Below are 19588 nucleotides of genomic sequence, written 5' to 3'. Positions count from 1 at the left end.
AATGTCAACCAAAATGAAGCTATCAGCTGAAAGCAATTTCCTCGTGCTTGCCTGTGTTCTGCGCCAGGGACTTGGGAGATTTTCACCCCTCCATCGATCATGAAGCCTCTGTTTTAGGCCAAGGTACACAATGCCCTCAAATTGCTGACATATGGACCTAGAATCACCACAAAAACCTGCCATTTCCACCCCTCCCCTCCCCTGTCCCGACCCGGCCACTCCTCTGCTAAACTCTTGTTTATCCAATGACTCCGGTCTGTTTAGGCCATTAAAGCAAAGCCATTCAGGGAGACAGAGGGCCTAGGCAAATGTAATAAAGCCACAATCTGTAGCGTGCAACTTAGCGCTGGTACCAAAACACCAAAGATGACTAAAACCACCACTGAATCTGCATTGTCACTAAAGCTAAATTGCTTTTTTTCCATTTAGAAGACATCAGAAAGCATTTTGATAGATGTAATTAGTAGTTTGCAATGTTACAGCGCTGTAATCATCAAATGACTGGGTGACTATAAGACCAAGTGTGTGGGCAAACATTTAAATTAAACCTGTCTGCCATGTGGGCTGCCTGCGACCAGTAGCAGAGGAAGCAAAACAAATCATGATAAAGATGAAGACACGGACCACATAATAGTACAGAGAAGCCTCTAGCTGGTGTAAACAGGGGAGAGATGAAAGCAGAGCCATGCAGTGTGTCGCCGAGTAGGTTTTCCCATTCAAACATTTCTTGTCACTTTGAACAACTACTCGTAGTGCAATCTCTGACCGTGGCTTTAAAAGTGCAGCAATTGAAAGACAAAGGGGGCCAAGTGCACAACATTAAAAAAAAGTTTCCTAATGGACAATTGCGGTGCCAGCAGCCAGGGCCTGGAGATCTGTACACAGGAAAAGTCCATTATCACTCTGACTAATGGAGGAGGGGGGCGACTTCAAACCAAAAGTGGAGAAAAAGAAAAGAAAACAAGAGCGAGAAAGATGACGCACATGGTACAAAGCAGTGTTTCTTTAATGGAGTCCATCAATAATGTTCCTTTCCCGGCTTTATTGTCGAGAGAGCAGCCATATTATCAATCCTAGACATGGGTAGAAATTAAAGGCCCTTTTTTTTTTTTCTCAAGTGCATTTTTAACAGACTTTGAATCAATGCGAAACAAATGTTTGGCAACACGCTAATGATATCCTGCGTCTCTGGAACAAACTCTCTCTCCCTTTCTCTCTCTCGCTCTTGCCACCAAGACAAACCCGCAGCCAGTTTACATTCAGACGGGTGCGCTTGTTTTATATAAACAGACGGCCCTTGTGGCAAGGGGTTTGATTAGGAGGAGGCCCGCAAATCCCATTAAAAGTCCATTCGTCCCTCGCTTGGTGTTTGTTTGAAGACAGGAAGAGTAACAAGGGAGGAGGGAGGTGACTGGCAGTCTGTCGTTGTTGTTGTTTCCGTGCCAATTTCTGTTTATGCACCGACGGTTAAACACAGATATCACCCAGCAGCGAGGGGCAGATCTTTGCCAGCGATGTGGGCCCAGTTTCTGCCAGGCGTACCAAAACACTGTACAACAGTCCCGAAAGATGTTCTTCTGTTTAAAGCTTTCAGACCTCATCAAAAAACTGTCTATTATTAACACGACAAGAATGACACGTTGCTTCTGTTATGTGTGTCCATCTGTGGGTTCGTTTCTTATCATTGTCACAGTCAGCCTAACAGCTCCTTGGTCTTGGCTGCAAGCTGTTTGTCAATGTCCACTGCAATGTTGTCCGACAACTGCTGAATCTGTGAAGGCAGAGAGGAAAGATGGATAAACCATTTTGAATACATCTTTTGGGACCATTTCTTACCTCCCTGTAGCGTATGTCTAGTAAATGATAACATTATGTAGTTGCGATGTGATGGATCGAGACAGGACCGATGATTCACTTCTCACTTTGGTTCCAACTCACAAATAACAGTAAAATACTACAACTGGAAAGCAACTATTAGGAAATGACTTCATTCTTTAGTTATAATTTCCCTTTAGAGAAAGCTGTAGCCTTGGGTGCTTTGGGCTGCGGTTACAATCGTTTCAGGTCTTAGTAAGCTCTAGTTATCAGTTACCTCCCTGAATCATCTGTAGCATCTAGCTAGTCATCTCAACCTTCCTTTAAAACTTCCTTCCGTCAGCCTGATCTATTACTTATGAAGCTCAATGAACGCCTCTGCATCTATGTGCAATAGCCCTGTTGTCTTTTTCTCCCCGTCTCCTACCTGTTTTTCTACTAGTCGTATGGTATCCTCCGAGTGTACTTCCTTTGCCTTTTTGACCTGTGTAACGGCATTAGATCGTACTCTCCTCAGTGAGTCTTTTGCCTTGTTGCTGAGCTGTTTGGCCAGCTTCACCAGGGTCTCTCTGTGTTCCCGCGTTACTCTGCAGGGGAAGGTGGATATGAGGGGAAAAGAGAGGAGACCAAAAGAGTAAGAAACAAAGCAGAGAAGGTAGGAACCACTGGGATACAGTCAAAAGGATTATACCAAGCAAGGATCCACACACAAAAAACTCATCTGTGCCCTTTATGTCTCTGGCTGCTGATATAGCTTAGCTTTACTGATGTCTATGGGTTGTACACTAAATGTTTATTAAAGGATTGTTAAGCTCTCAGTGTTGGAGAAATGCCGTCCCTCCAGGAAGGTGCAATTGCAACAATTAAAGCAAATTCAACCAATCCCCACGAATCCTGTGTGACCTTTCGTTCAATCACTGCAACTTTTCTGCAAACGTAACCGATCATTGTAGTTTCCTTCACAAAACGTTGAGCCAAACTTCCTTGTTCCTTGCTGCAGACAATGCAGACATGTATGAACAAGTTGCCTTCAATATTTAAAGAATAATTTTAAAAAGCAACTATTTTTGCTATGTTTTTGTTTTCTCATGCAATTTCATAGCAAAAAAAAAAAAAAAAAAAACACACATCACAACATGCGTAGCAATTTTTTAGACAAGCTGCAATTAAATCTGGCGTTTTCGGCTGCAACAATCCCCCCCAAGGAAAAGCCTGGAGGGACTGGAAAGTGTACTTTTTTTTTTCTACAGCACTTGATATCAGACATCTAGGAAAATAAGATAAACTAGGCAAAACTTTCAACATGCCTTCAAACTGCACACAGAGACCTAAAAAGAGTCAGTCAGACTCTTGATCGGTCCTCTGTGGAAAATATAAAACACATAACAGTGCAGAGATAAAATGATAAAAAAAAAAAGTAATGTCCTCACTTGTGCAAATGAGAACTTTAAGTGCTTGTAGGTCCGAAGTCTAATCATTTTAGTTCGGACTTGTAGTTAACGACAATCACTCGCCGAGGTCTCAGACCAGAGCTGAAACATCCGTCATACCGACAACTTTGTATTCACTTTGCATTCGTTAATCACTCAGAAAATCCTACTTCCCATTTCACTCTCCCCCTTTGTCCTTAATTGGCTTTTTTTCGTTGTTTTTGCCTCGGGGACTATTTGCAAACAATCCAAGTGCAGCGTCTATTTACCGCAAACAATACGGCCTAATTACTGATTCCAGGGCCAATCAAGGAGCGCCTTCTCTTTGGAAATGCAAATGGAGGCTCGGAGCGTGCCGAGACTGATTGCAGGGGGAAAGCAGTCTGACTCTTGTCTCCCTCCTCTGCCAGACTAACACCTGCTGCTCCAGTGCGTGCGCGCACACACAGACATAGACACACACACACACACACACACACACACACACACACACACACACATACACATACACATACACACACAGACACAGGCCGGCATTTATGCGTGGATACTTACATGCACATGTGTGTATATGTAAAAAAACATACAGTATATACACATAGAGCGCTTTACTGAGTGAGTGACGGATAGTTTTGTGTGAGGTTGTTTGACTTGGCAAAGAGAAAAAGAGAGAGAGTGAGTGAGAGAGGTATGGCCAGAATAGAGAGAGAGAGTGACCCGACCCTCACATCAACACACTGGGGGTCTCTATACATCTACAGACAAAAGTCAATAAATCTGTCAGTTATAACTTAGACAGGGGGATTTATTAATGGGGAGCAATTCAAAACCATGGATGAGACTTACTGTAAGGTTAAGCCATGACCATTTACATAATGTATTGATTATTTCATTGATTTATTGGGTAATAACTTAGTCGATAAAATCTCAAAAATAATGTAAAATGTCTGTCAAAGGTTAACAGAGCATAAAAAAGATGTCATAAACTAATTTATTTTGTCTAAATAAAAAAGAAAACTTGAATGTGTAAAAATTATTATCAATTAACATTTTGACGAGTGATTGATTGATTAGATCACCCAATGGGCTCAGGGCTCAAAGAAGTTATAATACATGTTTATATTAAGTAGTAGTGATGGGGAAACGATTGAAGAAAAGTAAAAGTGTAAGATCGAAAAACAGGAAAGTGTTTCTACTCTTGGGGCTGTGTGTGTGAGAGAAAGAAACTTACTTGGGAACGGGCACCTTGATGATCGTCCCATCCACCTCTGGGTTAAGGTTCATGCTACTTTCTTTCAGGGCATGGATGGCAGCCTTTATAGCCTGGGGGCACAAACACACACACACACACACACACACACACACACACACACACACACACACACACACACACACACACACACACACACACACACACACACACACACACACACACACACACACACACACACACACACACACACACACACACTGGTGTGAATGGAAAAGCAGCACTACAACTGCAGGTAGTGGCTCAGCTCCTCCAGCTGGTAATCATTAAGGTGTTGTGGTGTGTATATTATGTGTGTATGTATGTGTGTGTGTGTGTCTGGGGAAGCCCATGCCGTATGGAAGTGCCTCGGGCCACTGTCAGCGCTCGGCCCTGTGGGACAGGACTGAGAGGTTGCAGGGCAGGGCGTTGACCCACGGTGACCTCACAGGAGAGTCTGCTTGTGCTTGTGTATGATACATGGATACACAAACACACACACAAACTTAAAGCACGTGTGTGTATGTGTTCATTTTTGGATCAAATGTTTAATTGAATATATTCTGATGAGATGAGAAAAGGATTTATGGGGCTCTATTTACAGGATATGACAGACATGGAATATAATATATATAAATATGTTTCCATTAGTGTATAATAACCTGAAAATAAAAATAAAAATATTTTTGTTACCTTAAATTGATCCTTTTATATCTACGAACTGACCATTTATCTGAATGACTGAAAACATTAATTCAATTCTATTTATTTCTATTAACTGAAAAGCAATGAAGAAGGTGTGCTGCAGAAGCATGTAATAGAATATCCAATTGTTAGGGTTGTTTTCTTTGGGTGAACAATAAATGCATTCAACACTAGTGTTACTAAGAATTTTGATGGATGTAGGTCATCAATGCCTTACTAAACCTTTTTCACAAAAGACAACGTTACATCCCACAGCAGAAAAAAACAGGTGTAAATAATAAAATGTACAAATAAAACTGAAAATGCACGTTTACTGAGCATCTACACCGACAGAAATAAATCGATAGTGAGGATAGGCATGGATTTGGGACACAGAATAACTGCCTGCCTCCTGCAAATTTGTCAAAACATCTGCAGAATATTCCCTTCTCCTCAGCTGTTGTCTAACATGGGCTATTGAAAAAGTTAGGGGGGAGAAACTAATATTTCCCAAACACCATCTGTCATCTTTTTAAAGGATGGAGATAATCAGAGGGAAATGAAAAGAAGAGCATTTTGTGTTTTGTGATGGGAACAAGCGATCCAGTGTCAATGTGGACACTGGCTGGAGAGGCAGCTGTGCCTGTAAAGGCTAAATGATATCTCAACACAAGATGGGATCAGACAAAGATGTTGTTCTACAATCACACAATACTTGGATAATATCAGTTAATTGAGAGTAGAATAGAATAGAGTCCTCTGGAATTTGATTTAAAAGTGTATTTGTTTGTTTGGCAGGCAGGCAGAAAAAAAGAAGCTTGCATGTGACTCAATGGTAAATATTAAAACAGGATTCACATGTGTGAGACATAAAAACTTGATCCACCATATACAACACAATCCTTTAGTCCAGCAAATACAACATCAGAACCAGAGAACAAGAGTTAAACGGTGCATAAAGCCAAATCCTTTGAATCACTGAAAACAAAGTCACACTCCTCAAACCAATTCTGCAACCACATGACAATTCCCTTAGCTGAGCTTTACAAAGTGTGTAAATGTGCAATGTGATGAAAAAAAGAGCATTACATTTCCTTTTTTCCCCACTTTCTGCTCTACTCCCCTTTCTCAACAGCTCCTTCTGGCCTTTTCCGCTGGGGGAAAGAAATGGGAGCGAGATTAAAGGAATTTATTTGTGCGCATTAAATGAATTCATGAGGTTTAGTTTCTTTTCCTTTGTTAAAGTCATCCGGAGCACAGGCCCTCTGGTTGCTCTCTTTGAGCGTGGGGTGATAGATTCAGCCCATACCTATGTTTGATTGTTCTCAGCATCAAATTCATCACCGTTTCCTCTCTCCAATGACCACTTCGGTGGTTACAGGGGGGGGAAGCAGAATTTCTCTGGAAAGGCCAGGCGGGTTCTGGTTAATATGTTGGGAAAGGGAGAGAAATTACACTGAAGTTTCACATCAAACGCTTGCCGGCCCAGTTCAAAGCAAAGAGTTGAGCGGGCGGAGAGGAATGTGTGCGAGAGTCCTGAAGAAAACACTTCATGAACACAGTGGTGGCATGCTTAAATGCACATATACACTCATCCTAAAACACACACACCAGATTGCCTCCTGATCTAAGCATGCCAGTAGTTGTTGTTAGTTCCACTGTGCCTTCCCAGGCTACTCTTAATGAATGAATGGAAAACAATGCTAGGGCCTCTGGAGTGCCTGGTAATGGATAGGCATCATTATAAGCCTATTAGCTCTGGGTACTGAGGACTCACCTTTGTGTGGGACATGGGTAACGTAGGGCACGACAAGGTAGCGTGTGTCTGTCAGTGTGTGTGTGTGTGGTCTGTGGTCGGAGTTCCTGGGAAGGAAACAGACTCACCGAAGGACCATTCAGCCCGATTCAGGTTGAAGACTGGATTCCCAGATTTGAGACCCCGATATTTAAGATTTGCATGTTGTTTTGTGATATCAACACAAAAGAGAACAAAGAGGTAAAACCACACTCTTCAGGTTCACAGAAGGTGACCGGTAGAAAAATAGAAGATGATGGAATGAAAACAGTTTTTTGTTGTAACAGATGGGTGGTTCTCCGCAAGAACAAACTGCTTTTGAATGTCGTCCATGCGACTGAAAACTGGTTAATATCTTTGAATTCTTGTAGAACTAAATTCCTGAGTAATCTCTGAGTAATACCGCTGTGCTGAATATGATTAAGCCTGACCCTCACTTGTTTTCAATGACCCCCCCCAAGTGGTTTTCTCATGATACGTTCTAGCCCATTCAGACCTGCCTCCTCAAAATACTCAGAGTCACAGCTCATGCCTGCCCCCATCCCGGATGGGAATTACAAATGCGGTGCTTGTGTGAAATGCAACAGTACTTTTCAAATGTACCGATTTTAAACAGCGCGGTAAGAAGAAGTTTACTCTTGCACCACAAATGGTGTTATTTACACCATCTCATGCTCATGTGGCAAATAGTCTGTGGGCAAAGTTAAGCACACCGTTAGGGTACATATAGCGGAGCATTATAGTTCCAACAGATGTAAAAACTATTACCTACACGTTACAGCACACTTCATTCAGGCTGCTCATGCAGTTTATTCCCTCTTTTTCTAGAAAAAGTCGGACCTAATATTGGCCTAAATTTTGATTTAAAACCCTTCCTTTGAATTTATCATCTATAGTACATAGATACTATACATCTACCCTCTATCTCTGTCCTTAACCTTCTTTTTTTTTCTACAACAAAATGATATCTTTGTAAAATAGTTTTTTCTATATAGAAATTGTTCCCCAATATTTTCCTAATATGTTCATCCTGAATCTACTTGTGGAATAGTATTTCTATTCCTCAAGGTCTCCTCTTTGGGAACCTAGTCTGAACTAGGGGTGTTTGCCCTGGTCTCTCCTAATATTACGTGTTTTGATAAGGCAGTATTCTAGATACAATATTCCTTTTTGATCACACATATGTTGCCTTTCTATTGTTTAGCTGTTTTTTGATGTTTAAATAATGTATAAACATTTTGTGTGATGTTTTAATGAATCCGGCAACATTTTGCTCCTCCAACATGCAAATGTAATACACCTGTGTCATGTTTTGTCCTTCAATACCCTGTCAAAATGTTTATTGGATTGCCACTAAATTCTGTACAGATGTTCATGGCCCCCCGAAGATGAAGTCTACTGATTTTGGTGATCCCTTGACATGAGGTTCACATCTGTGGTTTTGAGTGATTATTGGATGGACTGCCATGAAATTTGTCACACACGACGTCCCCCTTGGCATGAACTGTAATGGTTTTGGTGATTCCTTAACCTTTCATCTAGTACTATCACCAGGTCAAACATTTAATTTGCTTAATACTTACGTTTATGACCAAATACCTGCAAAACTAATATTCCCATCACCCTCAGCTGCCATTTGTGTTTATTACCTGTTAAGCAAATGTTAAGCATTCTCAGGTGCTTTACTAAGATGGTGAACACCATTATGCCTGCTTAGCATCAGCATGTTGGCATCGTCACTGTGAGCATGCAGACTTGAGCATTTAACTCAGCCTTAACCCTTTAAATCATGTTTGTTCTGTATTTTAATTCTTGCACTTAATTGAACGCATTAGTTTTTGCACTTTGAAAACTACTTTTTAAAATGTTTAATTAATGGAGCGACACCTGCGAGCTAGTTCAGGCCAGTTCAACTCGAGCTGCACTGCCTCACTTTCCATAATCACAAACCAAACACAACCTTCCAATCTGGCGGTCTATTTAAGCTGCAACATTTCCCAGCTCTCCCTCTGCTCTGTCAATGCCACTGCTGCCCTGCATCAGTACTGCTGCCTGTTGTTCTTTGTACATTTTAAATGTGAGTTTTCTGACTGAACTATTGCAATCATTCAATTAATCAATAAGCAGGTCTCCGAGTGAAATATTGTATATTTATGCATGTGTTTGTCTTGCGTTTACCGTATTTTGCATATAATTTTAATATTAAATGTATGCTTAATGTGTGGATTTTATCATCTACATTTGAGCTTGTTGCATCTTCTGAGAAGAGGATCAGATATAAAAAACAAAACAAAATGAAAACAATGCACCATGTAGCTGTATAGTGGCTCAATGGCCAATGAGATCAAAGAGAACTGTCGTGACTGTCTGTGGATATATGGTTGTACAATGTCATGTTAAATGCTAAAAGAAGCAGATGTAGATATTCCACACCACCAGAAAGTCTGGCCACTAAAATTGTGAGTTGCCCCCATGGACAGAGTTTCTTTCTGGAGCTCTGATTAGTACAGTGGTGTATCATCTAAGAAGGAAAAACGGGAGAGAGAAAAAGGGAGTAAAAAAAAAAAAGAAAAGACAAATAATCCATTCCTTCCTAACCTGGGGGTAAAATGAGGTCATTTCCTATTCTGTGACAACTCACACGCAGACATAACCACATCTCAGTGCACGCACACACAGAGTTTAGGTTCTTGTTGCTATCTTTCACCCCAGAACAAAGGGCTCCCCGAGTGATCAATCAATTAGCATCTGAGACACAGTTGGAGAGAGAGAGGCAGGTCAGGTTTCATTTATACAGAGATGTGGGCTTAAGAGTTCTGGTCTGGCTCACTTTTCCTTCTGTGAGGGCCGTCTATCTGTCTGTGCTTTGGATTATTTTTATAAAGCTTTTAGTTACTGTGTGCTTGTATGCGTGAGACAAACAGATTCTGCTCGGAAGAATCTGTACATATGTGTGCTAGTGTGTGTGTGTGTGTGTGTGTGTGTGTGTGATCGTCTTACCTCTGGGAAGCTGCTCATGTTGACCATAATGAACTGAGGTGATTTCATGGAGATCTGACCCAGCTGGTTGAGGGGAAACTTCCCATCTTGAGTTGTTACCACAATGTGATCCAGAGCTCCTAAACAAATACAAATACATGTAATTGTTTATTCACAATTTATTTACCACATTGACAATTTAAGGCATTATTTTACCGTTGCCATGCGTAATTTTCTGCATCTATGCATCTGCAGGCCAATTTTATTGGCTAATATATCAGCATTTTTGGCAATAGATGGGTTTTTTTTAGGCTGCATTTTATGTGTATTTGACTTTGTTTCTCTAAATTCAAGTTGAATGCTGTTTTGTAGAGCTGTAGTTATTTAAAGAATAGAAATTTAAATGACGTTGACTGTTTGAAATTTACAAAATGCTTGTTTATGTTCATGTATTTTTTTAAGGATCAATATAGGTATCAACCCCAAAAATCCAGTATGGGTCGGGCTTTGGTAAATATAATTTTTTGGTGTGATGACACAGTTTCCACGTAGACCAAACATAAATTAAAAAATACAGTCAATCATTCATTCTGACAGATTAACAAACACATAGACAGACAGATGACTGTGCAGCAGAAGCCGCAAATTGCATGGGCAAGTTAAAAAAGAAATTAGAGACCACTGTCAGACTGTTAAGATTTTCCATGATCTATTGTCTCTCCTCACTGTCAACGCCGGGAAAAGGTAAGTTTAAGTTTGCCCACATGAGTCGACTTCTGTCCCCTGCCTCCCTCTCTTCCTTTATTCCCTCACTCCATCCATTCACCCCTCTCCCTCTCCTCCATCTGGCTAACCTCAGACGCAGTTGTTTCCTTCTTCTCCACCTCTGCCTTACATCACCCGCCCCACGCTTACCCACTGGGGGCAGTGCTGGTGGTGTGTGTGGAAAAGGGGGGGGTGATGAGGAGGTGAGCCAACGGTGTAATTTTCTCTACAGGATGAATTTATCATATATGATTTTGAGGCCAAAAAAAAAAAACATAGATGTACCACTTAGAGATTAGATGCAGAAGAAGAAATAACTAAAACAGTTGGTATGATGTGATGAAATTGATAACTTTTATTTAAAGCCAGCAGCCCAACTGAATTACCGTCTACCTGCCTGCCAATTATTCTGTCTCTCTCTTTGACTTCAAACATCCACTTGAGTGCAGCTCTAAACCTGCCTGTCCCACTGTCCGTCTCACAGTGCTTCTCTGTGTATACGCAGACATACATGTCCATATCTGTGACCTTCAGCCTGTCCATCTTTGTTACCTGTGCCTTGACAATGAGCACCTACACATCTGCTAGTGCTTTAGAAAGCCAGAGAGACAGACAGACAGACAGACAGACAGACATTTCTTTAACTACAAAGGTGGAGGGTGAGGACTGAGGGATATGAGGGTTGCCAGAGAAGAAGCAGGGCAGACAATGTTGGGTAAGAAATAATTTGTTCTTTACCAAAACATGACATATGATGCACTGCACTATACTTTCAAATGTAAACTACACATTTTTTGCTTTTCAGATAAAAAGTACTTGTACCTTAGTAACATTAAACAGGCCCATAGTTTGTGAACTTCTTATACGAATCCTTCTTATCCGAATTTCAGTGCAGCTCATCAGAGCTACATGGACACCTGGGCTGAAAGGACAATAAAATCTAATTGTGGTTCATTTATTTCAGCAATACACTCTGATGGTCACAAGGAAATAGTTGTATCCTGCTGCTAGACTTCTGTTGTCAATGTCAGACAGACAGTTAGTGAAAGGTAGGGGTAAGGATCCTGCATTGTAACACGATGAGAAGCAGTTGCCGTGATCAGCAGAAGTGTAGCTAAATATGTTAATACGTTTATGAATCCTACACTTATAAATGTGTCATCATCATGTGTTGCATTTCCACCACATAAAAAACTATACAGGTTTAGCTCAAAGTTCGACCTAGATCAAGGTGGTCTCTATGTAGTTGTTTGGTCTGCACTACAGCTTGTATGACAGTGTAAGAAGCTGTAGACACAACAATGACATATCATCACCTTTTAAGTTGATATGGGGAACTTTTTAGCATACACTTGCTTATTTAGACATCCAGCTGTTATGGAGGAACATTAGCATTTATCTGAAGTCGTGTTTTCTGTGCACCTGGTGAATGGAAGCCCAACATTCATTCTGCTTTTGGCTCCGTTTCTGGTCGCCACCAATTCCTAAGGGAAATATCTGGCTCTTTAGCTGTTGAATGCTCTACTCTAATCACTAACTTTTTTCTGTCTGTTGTTTGGTGGTGGATGGGTAGTGTATAACTGTTTTTTAGTTCTGTAAAAGATGGCAAGAGCAGAGTGTAAGTAAGAGTGAATCAAAACAGTAATGTTGCTGAATGTAAAACCAAAACAATGAACTAAAAGACACTAAAACAGGACAGAGTCAGGTGATAATCTGTGGGCTTGTCACTATGAGTAGTATCTAACATATTTATTATGGCAGCTGTAATGTCCTGTGTTGAACTCCAAATGTAAAAACAACTCAGTTTTACAGGGGATTAATTGCTAACTATTTAGTCTCCAAGGAGTCGCTGGCCCGGCCAAGAAATAGTTCCAACAACTTGTTTTACATTTTGATTTTTGTACAGATAAAATAAACAAGATATAAGGTGTTAAATAGTAATCTTTAGAGGTGCTTGTAGGCAGATTTGGTTTCCTTTGGACAGAGTCAGACTGGTTGTTTTCCCCTGCTTCCCAGAACTTATGCTTTTCTGAGCTAAATGGCCGCTGGCTGTAGCCTTACAGTCAACAGAAAGACATCAGAGTCGTATCAGTGTTCACATCTAACCCTCAAGAAAGTGAACACTTGTATTGTTATGTATTGTAATGTCAAACTATTCCTTTAGGCTCTAATAGCACTTCTCTTCAACTTAAAAGACCTGAAGTGGTTTTGCTGTATTTTGTTGAATGTCGGATGCCACTTACGTCTTAAAAAAAGTTTCCATAAAAACAAACAGAGGTGGTTTTCGGGGGCCACATTACCCATCTGTGACTAACCACAAAATGGTGGTCATAGCATTGATCCCTTCTCTCTACATCTATCTAGCTACATGTTTTGCCACACACAAACACATGCACAACATACAGTGAAGCAACACACAACAGTACATGCAGTCATATGCACACACATGTACTCGTAAGCTTAATGAGAGCCAGATGAGAGGTTCATGGAATAAACACACACACACACACACGCACACACACACACACACACACACACACAGACACACACACACGGACAACTGACGTCATTCCATTCCACCATCTCATCTCTCCTGTCAGCTCTAAGTCCTGCTGCCTCCCTGGATTACTGTGCAGCTGGACAGAAGAGAGGAGGATGGAGAGACTGGAGGAGAGCAGTGAGGAATAGAGAGGTGGAGGGAGGAGACATAAAAGGATGACAGGATGGAGAGGAGGAGACAAAACTGACACGAGAAAGGGGAGAAAGGGAGTGAAAGTAGGAAACTCTTGAAAATTCTTGACCTGTGAACAAATGTTTCCCTGTGGGTCAATAAGAAATTTGAATTTAAAAGTATGAGAGAGACTGAAAAATATGGTATGAGCAGAGGCCAAAACATAAAGCTGGGACTTGGAAAAACAAAAGAAAAGAGTAAGTAATGGAGGGATAAAGGGAGGGACTGAAGACAGACAATGACACAATCCGAGAAATTGCTGAATGATGAGTGGACATGGAAAGAAGTGAACAAGACGAAGAATGGACAGATAAATGAATAAAGAACAGTGAAACGGACATCAAGGTTGTCTACGTGCTTCCGTTGTTTCACTCTCATGCATGTTGTGTAAAAGTATAAAGACAGCACATGAAGCAGATCAAATGTCAGAGAAAGCGCACTTTCCTCTGAAGAGGAAAAGGAGTAAAAAGCTAAAACGCTTTAAGTTTGAAGTCTGATTCTAGCGGCTGCCTCCTCCCTCGGGAGCTTCTATTATACACCCCCAACTCTGACTCTGCAGAGCCCAGCTCGCATTTGTTAGAACCCAGAGGCAAAGGGTCGAGACCTGGATGTAGTTGGGGAAACAAGAGGTCAAACTGGGGTCAAGGTAAGGTCACAATGGGGCTCTCTCTCAGCCCTCAGGCACTTTGTCAGGTAGATGCAAACAAAGAGGAAGACTTCCTGACTATAACGCCAAAGTCAAAATGTGCCTTTAATGTGCTGTAAAGAAGGAAAGGCCTCATGTGTATAGTGCATGATGGGGTGGAGAAACACAAGTGCACGGTGTAATTAAAACAGTCAGTGCCCATGTCTGTCCGTCTGACTTTTTGGTATTTATTTTTCAAATTCAAAGTAGAAATCAACAAATAAGGAAGCACCGTATGTGACCTCAGCACTCTGTATGTTCCTCTGTGATTCATGCATGTAGTGTTGCTTCTGCCAACAATATGAAAATAATGCCAGATGCTGAATGATAAAATGTTAACCCTGGGCTAGAACAGAGGAAGCGTAGAGACACGTTTGCAGAGATGTTACCGAAAAACATTCTTTGGAAAGACTGGATTTAAACATTGGTTTCACTCTGGAGTAAACATTTTATCATTCTGGTTGGACTGCAGACATCCATGAGATCCCAGGCATACCTTTGCAGATTGAACTACAGTTGAAATTTACATACAAATACTAGTGATACAAAAGAGAATTCAATAAAATAAGAAGACAATAACTAATTTACTTTGTTCTTTTCTAGCATGTTTTTCTACTTTAACCCTGTTAAGCAAGCTAAGCAACTATATTAAACCCTTACATTTATGACAACACTGTCACTGTTCTTATTATATTGCTTTTATTAGTTCTTTTTGTCTTTGGATTTGTTACGTCTCAGCTTGCTACCCATAGGGGTTGCCAGAGCATAACATCTGTAGGTCTAATGATCCGTATATTTGATATGGCATAGGCTTTTTTACATCGGAAGCCCTTCCAGATGAAACCCGCCCCATTTACCCGGGCTTGGGACTGGCAATTAGGAATGCACTGGCTTGTGCATCCGCAGAGACTGGGGAGAAACTGAGATTCAGTGTCAAACCGGACCCTCTCTACTACCTAAACCTTGGCTGCCATCTTTTTGTCTTCTGTAAGGTTTTTTAACTGTTCAGTTTCGTACACAAGGGTGTAAAGTTTGACAAACAAATGGAGAGTGATGTAAGGAGACACAGGCAGACAGACATGAGAGGGAAAGAATTCGAGATAAGATGAATACCTGGCGAAGTTCGGATGCTTAGGTTGCGTGTGAAGTCATCTTTGAGTGCATTGAGAACAGCTGTCATCTCCCCTTTCACTTCATCCAGACTGATGATGTCTTCCACCAGAGCCGAATTAATATTCACCTTAGCTGACTGGCCCTTTGCCTTGGCTTGGATGAAGAAAAGAGAAAAAGAAGAAAAAGCTCTGAGGGAAGAGTGAAGGGAAATCTGAGACAAATAATATCTAATCAAGTAACATCAGAGGTTGTACTCTCCTCACTGACCTTTTGACTTCTTGGTGGCATAGAGCCTGATGCATGCACTGGGGTAGCAGGTGGTGTTGGGCCACAGAGGTGGTGCACTGACCCTGGATGTGGCCACGAGGGGGGATCTGACCTGTCGCAGCAGGGACTGACACAGCAGTGGTCGCAGCAGGTGATTCAAAGCCACTGTGAAGAGAAAAGAGGGAATTGAGAGGTTAAAGAAAAATGTTGTTAGAGGAAGTGCAAACACAAAGTTTTTGTTGAGACTGGATTATATTTGTTCACAGATCAGATGAAGGCCCAGCTGGCACTATCTATAATAATGAAGTAATAGCTCATATCAGCCAGTAGGAGGTAGGCCTACATCTTGTTCTAACCTATTACAGTACCATAGTCTCTTTTTTCTATTCATTTCTGAAAAAGAAAATAGTGCCAACACAATCTGTGCCATCTTTTGTTTGCAATGTCAACAATATTTCTTTGCAGGCAGCACTCAGTTGCCAGTTTATGTTGTTTTAAAGAGGTTATGGTTTAACTTTATGAACATTTTGGAGGATGTAGTTGGTGGTGCAGCTGAATAGCATTGAATTATTCTGAGAGGCATTCCTGTTATTTAGCTTGCTCTCATTGATGTAAGTTGGTAGACAAAATAATAGAAACACCTGCCTATATATTGCAAAACACTGAAAAATGACTGCGACAAAAGCCTAATTCGGAGAGTTGTAGAGTGTTTTTGAGTGGTCTTTTATGCTTTTTAGGTTGTACAAAGTCTATCTTTACAAATACAGAGACAAAGATCCCTCTGAACAGTTAAATAAGAACAGAAGAGATCACAATTCATTGGTAAAAGAAACTGGAAGCTTAGCATCAAAATCTGTGCAGATTTAAATGGGAACAAGTTTCTGTTTTAGTAGTAGTAATAGTCACAGAAGGTCAACAGAAGGTTGGTCTAGTGTTAGTACATTGGGAATTGAGTCACAGAATATCAGGTGATCATATTATAGACTGAAATATCACAGTTTAAACCACTGAGCAGACTGCAGAGGGCACAGAGAAAAAATATTTAGAGCCTAGTTGCACCATTGGTCACTTGTGCTTTTTTGGACTGGAAAACAAATTCAAAATGAAAGGCATTTGGGGGGAAATGGTTACAAAAGTATTCTCCCTGCCATAAAGCACGGTGTGGGCCTTGACTAAATGAAATATACTATTCTTTATGTTAAAATAAGAAATATTTTGAACTGTACTATATTAAATTGATTAACCGACTAATGGTTTCACTGCTTGGATCAGAGACTGTGCCTTTAACCAGAATTTCTCTGACAAAACAAAGCACAGAGGAGGAAAAGAGGCTCTGGTAAGAACACATCAGTGCAGTAGTAGACCTTCCTGCACTCAACTCTACAGGCTACATTATACACTATTACACTTAAATCCCAGACATGCTCTTTCTGCTCCTCTTACGCACACAAATCTATAGAAAACAAAACAAAGTCTACTCCCACGCGTTGTTTGGGCATTCCTCAAGGGGAACCTCCCATTCAAAAATCACACAAGACCAACCACTCCCTTTCTATGGGATAACCACCTCCCACCTCGCAAACTGGCACTCGACTGTGAACTGTGTCACTGAACCTCGGCGTACACACAAGCACAGACAAACTCAGAGATTTTGAAGCACACAGACACAAACACATACTAAAGCCTGTCTTTCAAAGTCAGTGGCTGTGAACAGCTCGCAGTGTACTGCAGACTGGCTGACATCCTCTCTTGTTTGGTGTAATTATAATTATATATACATATATGCGAGCTGTGAGGAGAAACAAACCGTACGGCTGCATTAAAAGACAATTTGGTTACAAATGAGAGGAACCTTCCCAAATGTATCATATTAGGGAGATTTATTTTCTGTAAAATGATAAATGGATCAGTGAATTGACTGTAGACACTTATTTGTGAGTTTGAAAGCACTTTTGAGAGGTAGGTCGGGGGATTTTAAACAGTGATGTACACATTTCAATCTAACAAAAGTTATAAATATGTTTCAGAATTCACCTTATTATAAAATGCATCTTCAATGGACATAATTTATTTAAAAGAAAGTGAACATTTCTCACCACCAGTCATGAGTCCATCCCCAGTGAAACCCACCCACTACCAGCAAATATGTGAGGTTTTCTGATTACTTTAAATACTTTTCATATTTAATTATTCCTTTAACTTCTCAATAACATTCTGTCAATTTTATCTTTCTACATTATGATCTGAATGATCATCCACGCCAGGAATGTAACACTAAATTGCTTTATTAAATTTATTAAAATGTAAATCTATGTATTTATTTTGCCATAAACAGACAAATTAAGTCATTTTTCTTTTTAAAAAATATGTCAGAATCAGGCCAAAAGCATATACCTATCATATGTATTTTTTTTATATATATAATTGTAAATTGTAGATCCTCCTCAGGTTATTAAAATCCCCACAATCCCATATACAATGTGTCCTCAGTGGTAAAGCCATGCCATGTGTCTCTGGTGTTAATCCAACATTGACTCCAGATACTAAATCCAAAAATATCTCAATAGCAATATTTAGGCTAGACTGTGGACCACCAGCTACAATACAAACCCATGACAGGCATCCACGGCTGGCAGGTTTCCTGACAAGCTGATATGAGACGGTGCACTGTGGCAGAGCAGACAGGCTCAGATGTGGGATGGTGACAGATCTCTTTAGAGGGGAAGTCAAGCATAAAAAGTGAAGCACAGGTGTTCAGTGGGATACTGTAGCCTTATATCCTGTAGATTTCACACACTGCAGCAGCTGCAGACACACCGCTCTCTTCTTCAGGTGGCAGAGGCCAGCTGGTGATCAGCATGATCTCTCCTCTGCACACACTGCAGTTTGTGCCAAAAACAATAACACAGCAGAGTATCTGATAATGTTCTGCCTGGCTCTACCTTGTCAAACAAACTGTTTAGACTGGGGCAGCACCCTAACAATTATGTCAATTAACATCTCAATTAGTTTAACTGATTAACTGTAAAGTGCCAGAAGTTATGGGACCAAGGTCACATGTACAAATTGCTTTGTTTTGTCCAGTTACCAGTCCAAAAACCAAACATATTCATATTACAAAGCTAAAAAAGAGATAAAGGCAAAATACACTCACATTTCAGAAGCTTGAACCTCCGAATGTTTGACAACTTTGCTTAATTAAAGTCTTAAAATTGATTATTATAATTGCTAGCAATTAATTTAATGTGTCAATCACCTAATCTTTTCAGTTCAATATCACACTATATACACACTATTTAAGTAAGAGGACACATACATATGTGGTCATTTTGCTAGACTGACTGAATCCCTGTGAATCATTCATGTGCCTGATGATTTTTATACAAATATCTCCGAAAACTGAAAAGTTTTTTCCTCACTCACGCCACTGTGAGGAACATCAGCTACATACTGACGACATACTGACATATTTTGATATATTGTTAATATATATGTGTGTCCATATCAGAAGGTCTTTGGGTTACAACTACTGATTCAGTCCTTTTTAAATTAATACTCGAGTAGAGCAGGAAACACAGGAGCCTGTCGAGGCAGATACTATTATTATTATTATTATTATTATTATTATTATTATCAATAACAACAGTGCGGACATATTTAAGATACAGACTGCTCCTATTACTGCAGCTTACGTAAACTGTGTGAAGGTCGGAGTGATGAGAGCGTGCTTACAGTACTTCTTCGCCGCCTTCAGCTCATAATACCTCGGGCAAACGCTAACCACGTCCTTGCTCAACATAACACTGTCGTTAATTCCAGCTCCGACCAGAAAAAACACGACTTTTACCTGTAAATTACCCGCAAACAGCTTACTTACTTTGTAGTTTACGGTCTTCTCCGGCTCGTGTAAGGAGAAGCCGTTTGACAACCACCTCGTCATCGTCATGCGCCGACGTTTTTGCAACGTAAGATTGTTTGTTTGTAATTGTATACGGCGTATACCGCGTGGGCGGGGTTCCCTGCCTGAAGCGACAAGGGAACGTGACTTAGAGTCGCGAGGTGAGCGTTGCGGGAG

The 19588-nt window shown here is 40.6% G+C and overlaps 1 protein-coding gene across 4 annotated transcripts; it reads right to left on the bottom strand.

Moving 5' to 3' along the window:
- Positions 1–988: 988 nt before the first annotated feature.
- On the bottom strand, positions 989–19559 carry mrrf (mitochondrial ribosome recycling factor). 4 transcript variants are annotated; one of them, XM_051412211.1, is made up of 8 exons: positions 19391–19559; positions 18124–18225; positions 15514–15678; positions 15247–15399; positions 9974–10092; positions 4477–4568; positions 2243–2402; positions 989–1771 (listed from the first exon to the last, which is right to left on the bottom strand). In XM_051412211.1, the coding sequence occupies exons 2-8, from the start codon at positions 18134–18136 to the stop codon at positions 1694–1696; spliced, it is 780 nt and encodes a 259-aa protein (XP_051268171.1). In that variant the 5' UTR covers positions 18137–18225; positions 19391–19559; the 3' UTR covers positions 989–1693. The 4 variants fall into 4 exon arrangements, with proteins under 4 accessions (XP_051268171.1, XP_051268169.1, XP_051268168.1 ...); XM_051412209.1 differs by lacking the exon at positions 18124–18225 and having other exon boundaries at positions 19391–19491; XM_051412208.1 differs by lacking the exons at positions 18124–18225; positions 19391–19559 and adding an exon at positions 19246–19327.
- Between the last annotated feature and the right edge of the window lie 29 nt (positions 19560–19588).

The sequence above is a fragment of the Dicentrarchus labrax genome, unplaced genomic scaffold (assembly GCF_905237075.1).
Source record: "Dicentrarchus labrax unplaced genomic scaffold, dlabrax2021, whole genome shotgun sequence".
Lineage (NCBI taxonomy): Eukaryota > Metazoa > Chordata > Actinopteri > Moronidae > Dicentrarchus > Dicentrarchus labrax.
The sequence above is the reverse complement of the archived record's forward strand: the minus strand, read 5'-3'. Positions and strand labels throughout refer to the sequence as shown.

What these genes read in the sequence shown, in the direction of transcription:
- mrrf (XM_051412208.1), bottom strand. Translation starts at nt 19,312, where the DNA reads ATGTTGAGCAAGGACGTGGTTAGCGTTTGCCCGAGGTATTATGAGCTG. An exon ending in TGCCACCAAGAAGTCAAAAG is followed by an intron (nt 15,400 to 15,513) that starts GTCAGTGAGGAG and finishes TCTTCATCCAAG; the next exon opens with CCAAGGCAAAGGGCCAGTCA. An exon ending in ACATGAGCAGCTTCCCAGAG is followed by an intron (nt 4,569 to 9,973) that starts GTAAGACGATCA and finishes TTGTGCCCCCAG; the next exon opens with GCTATAAAGGCTGCCATCCA.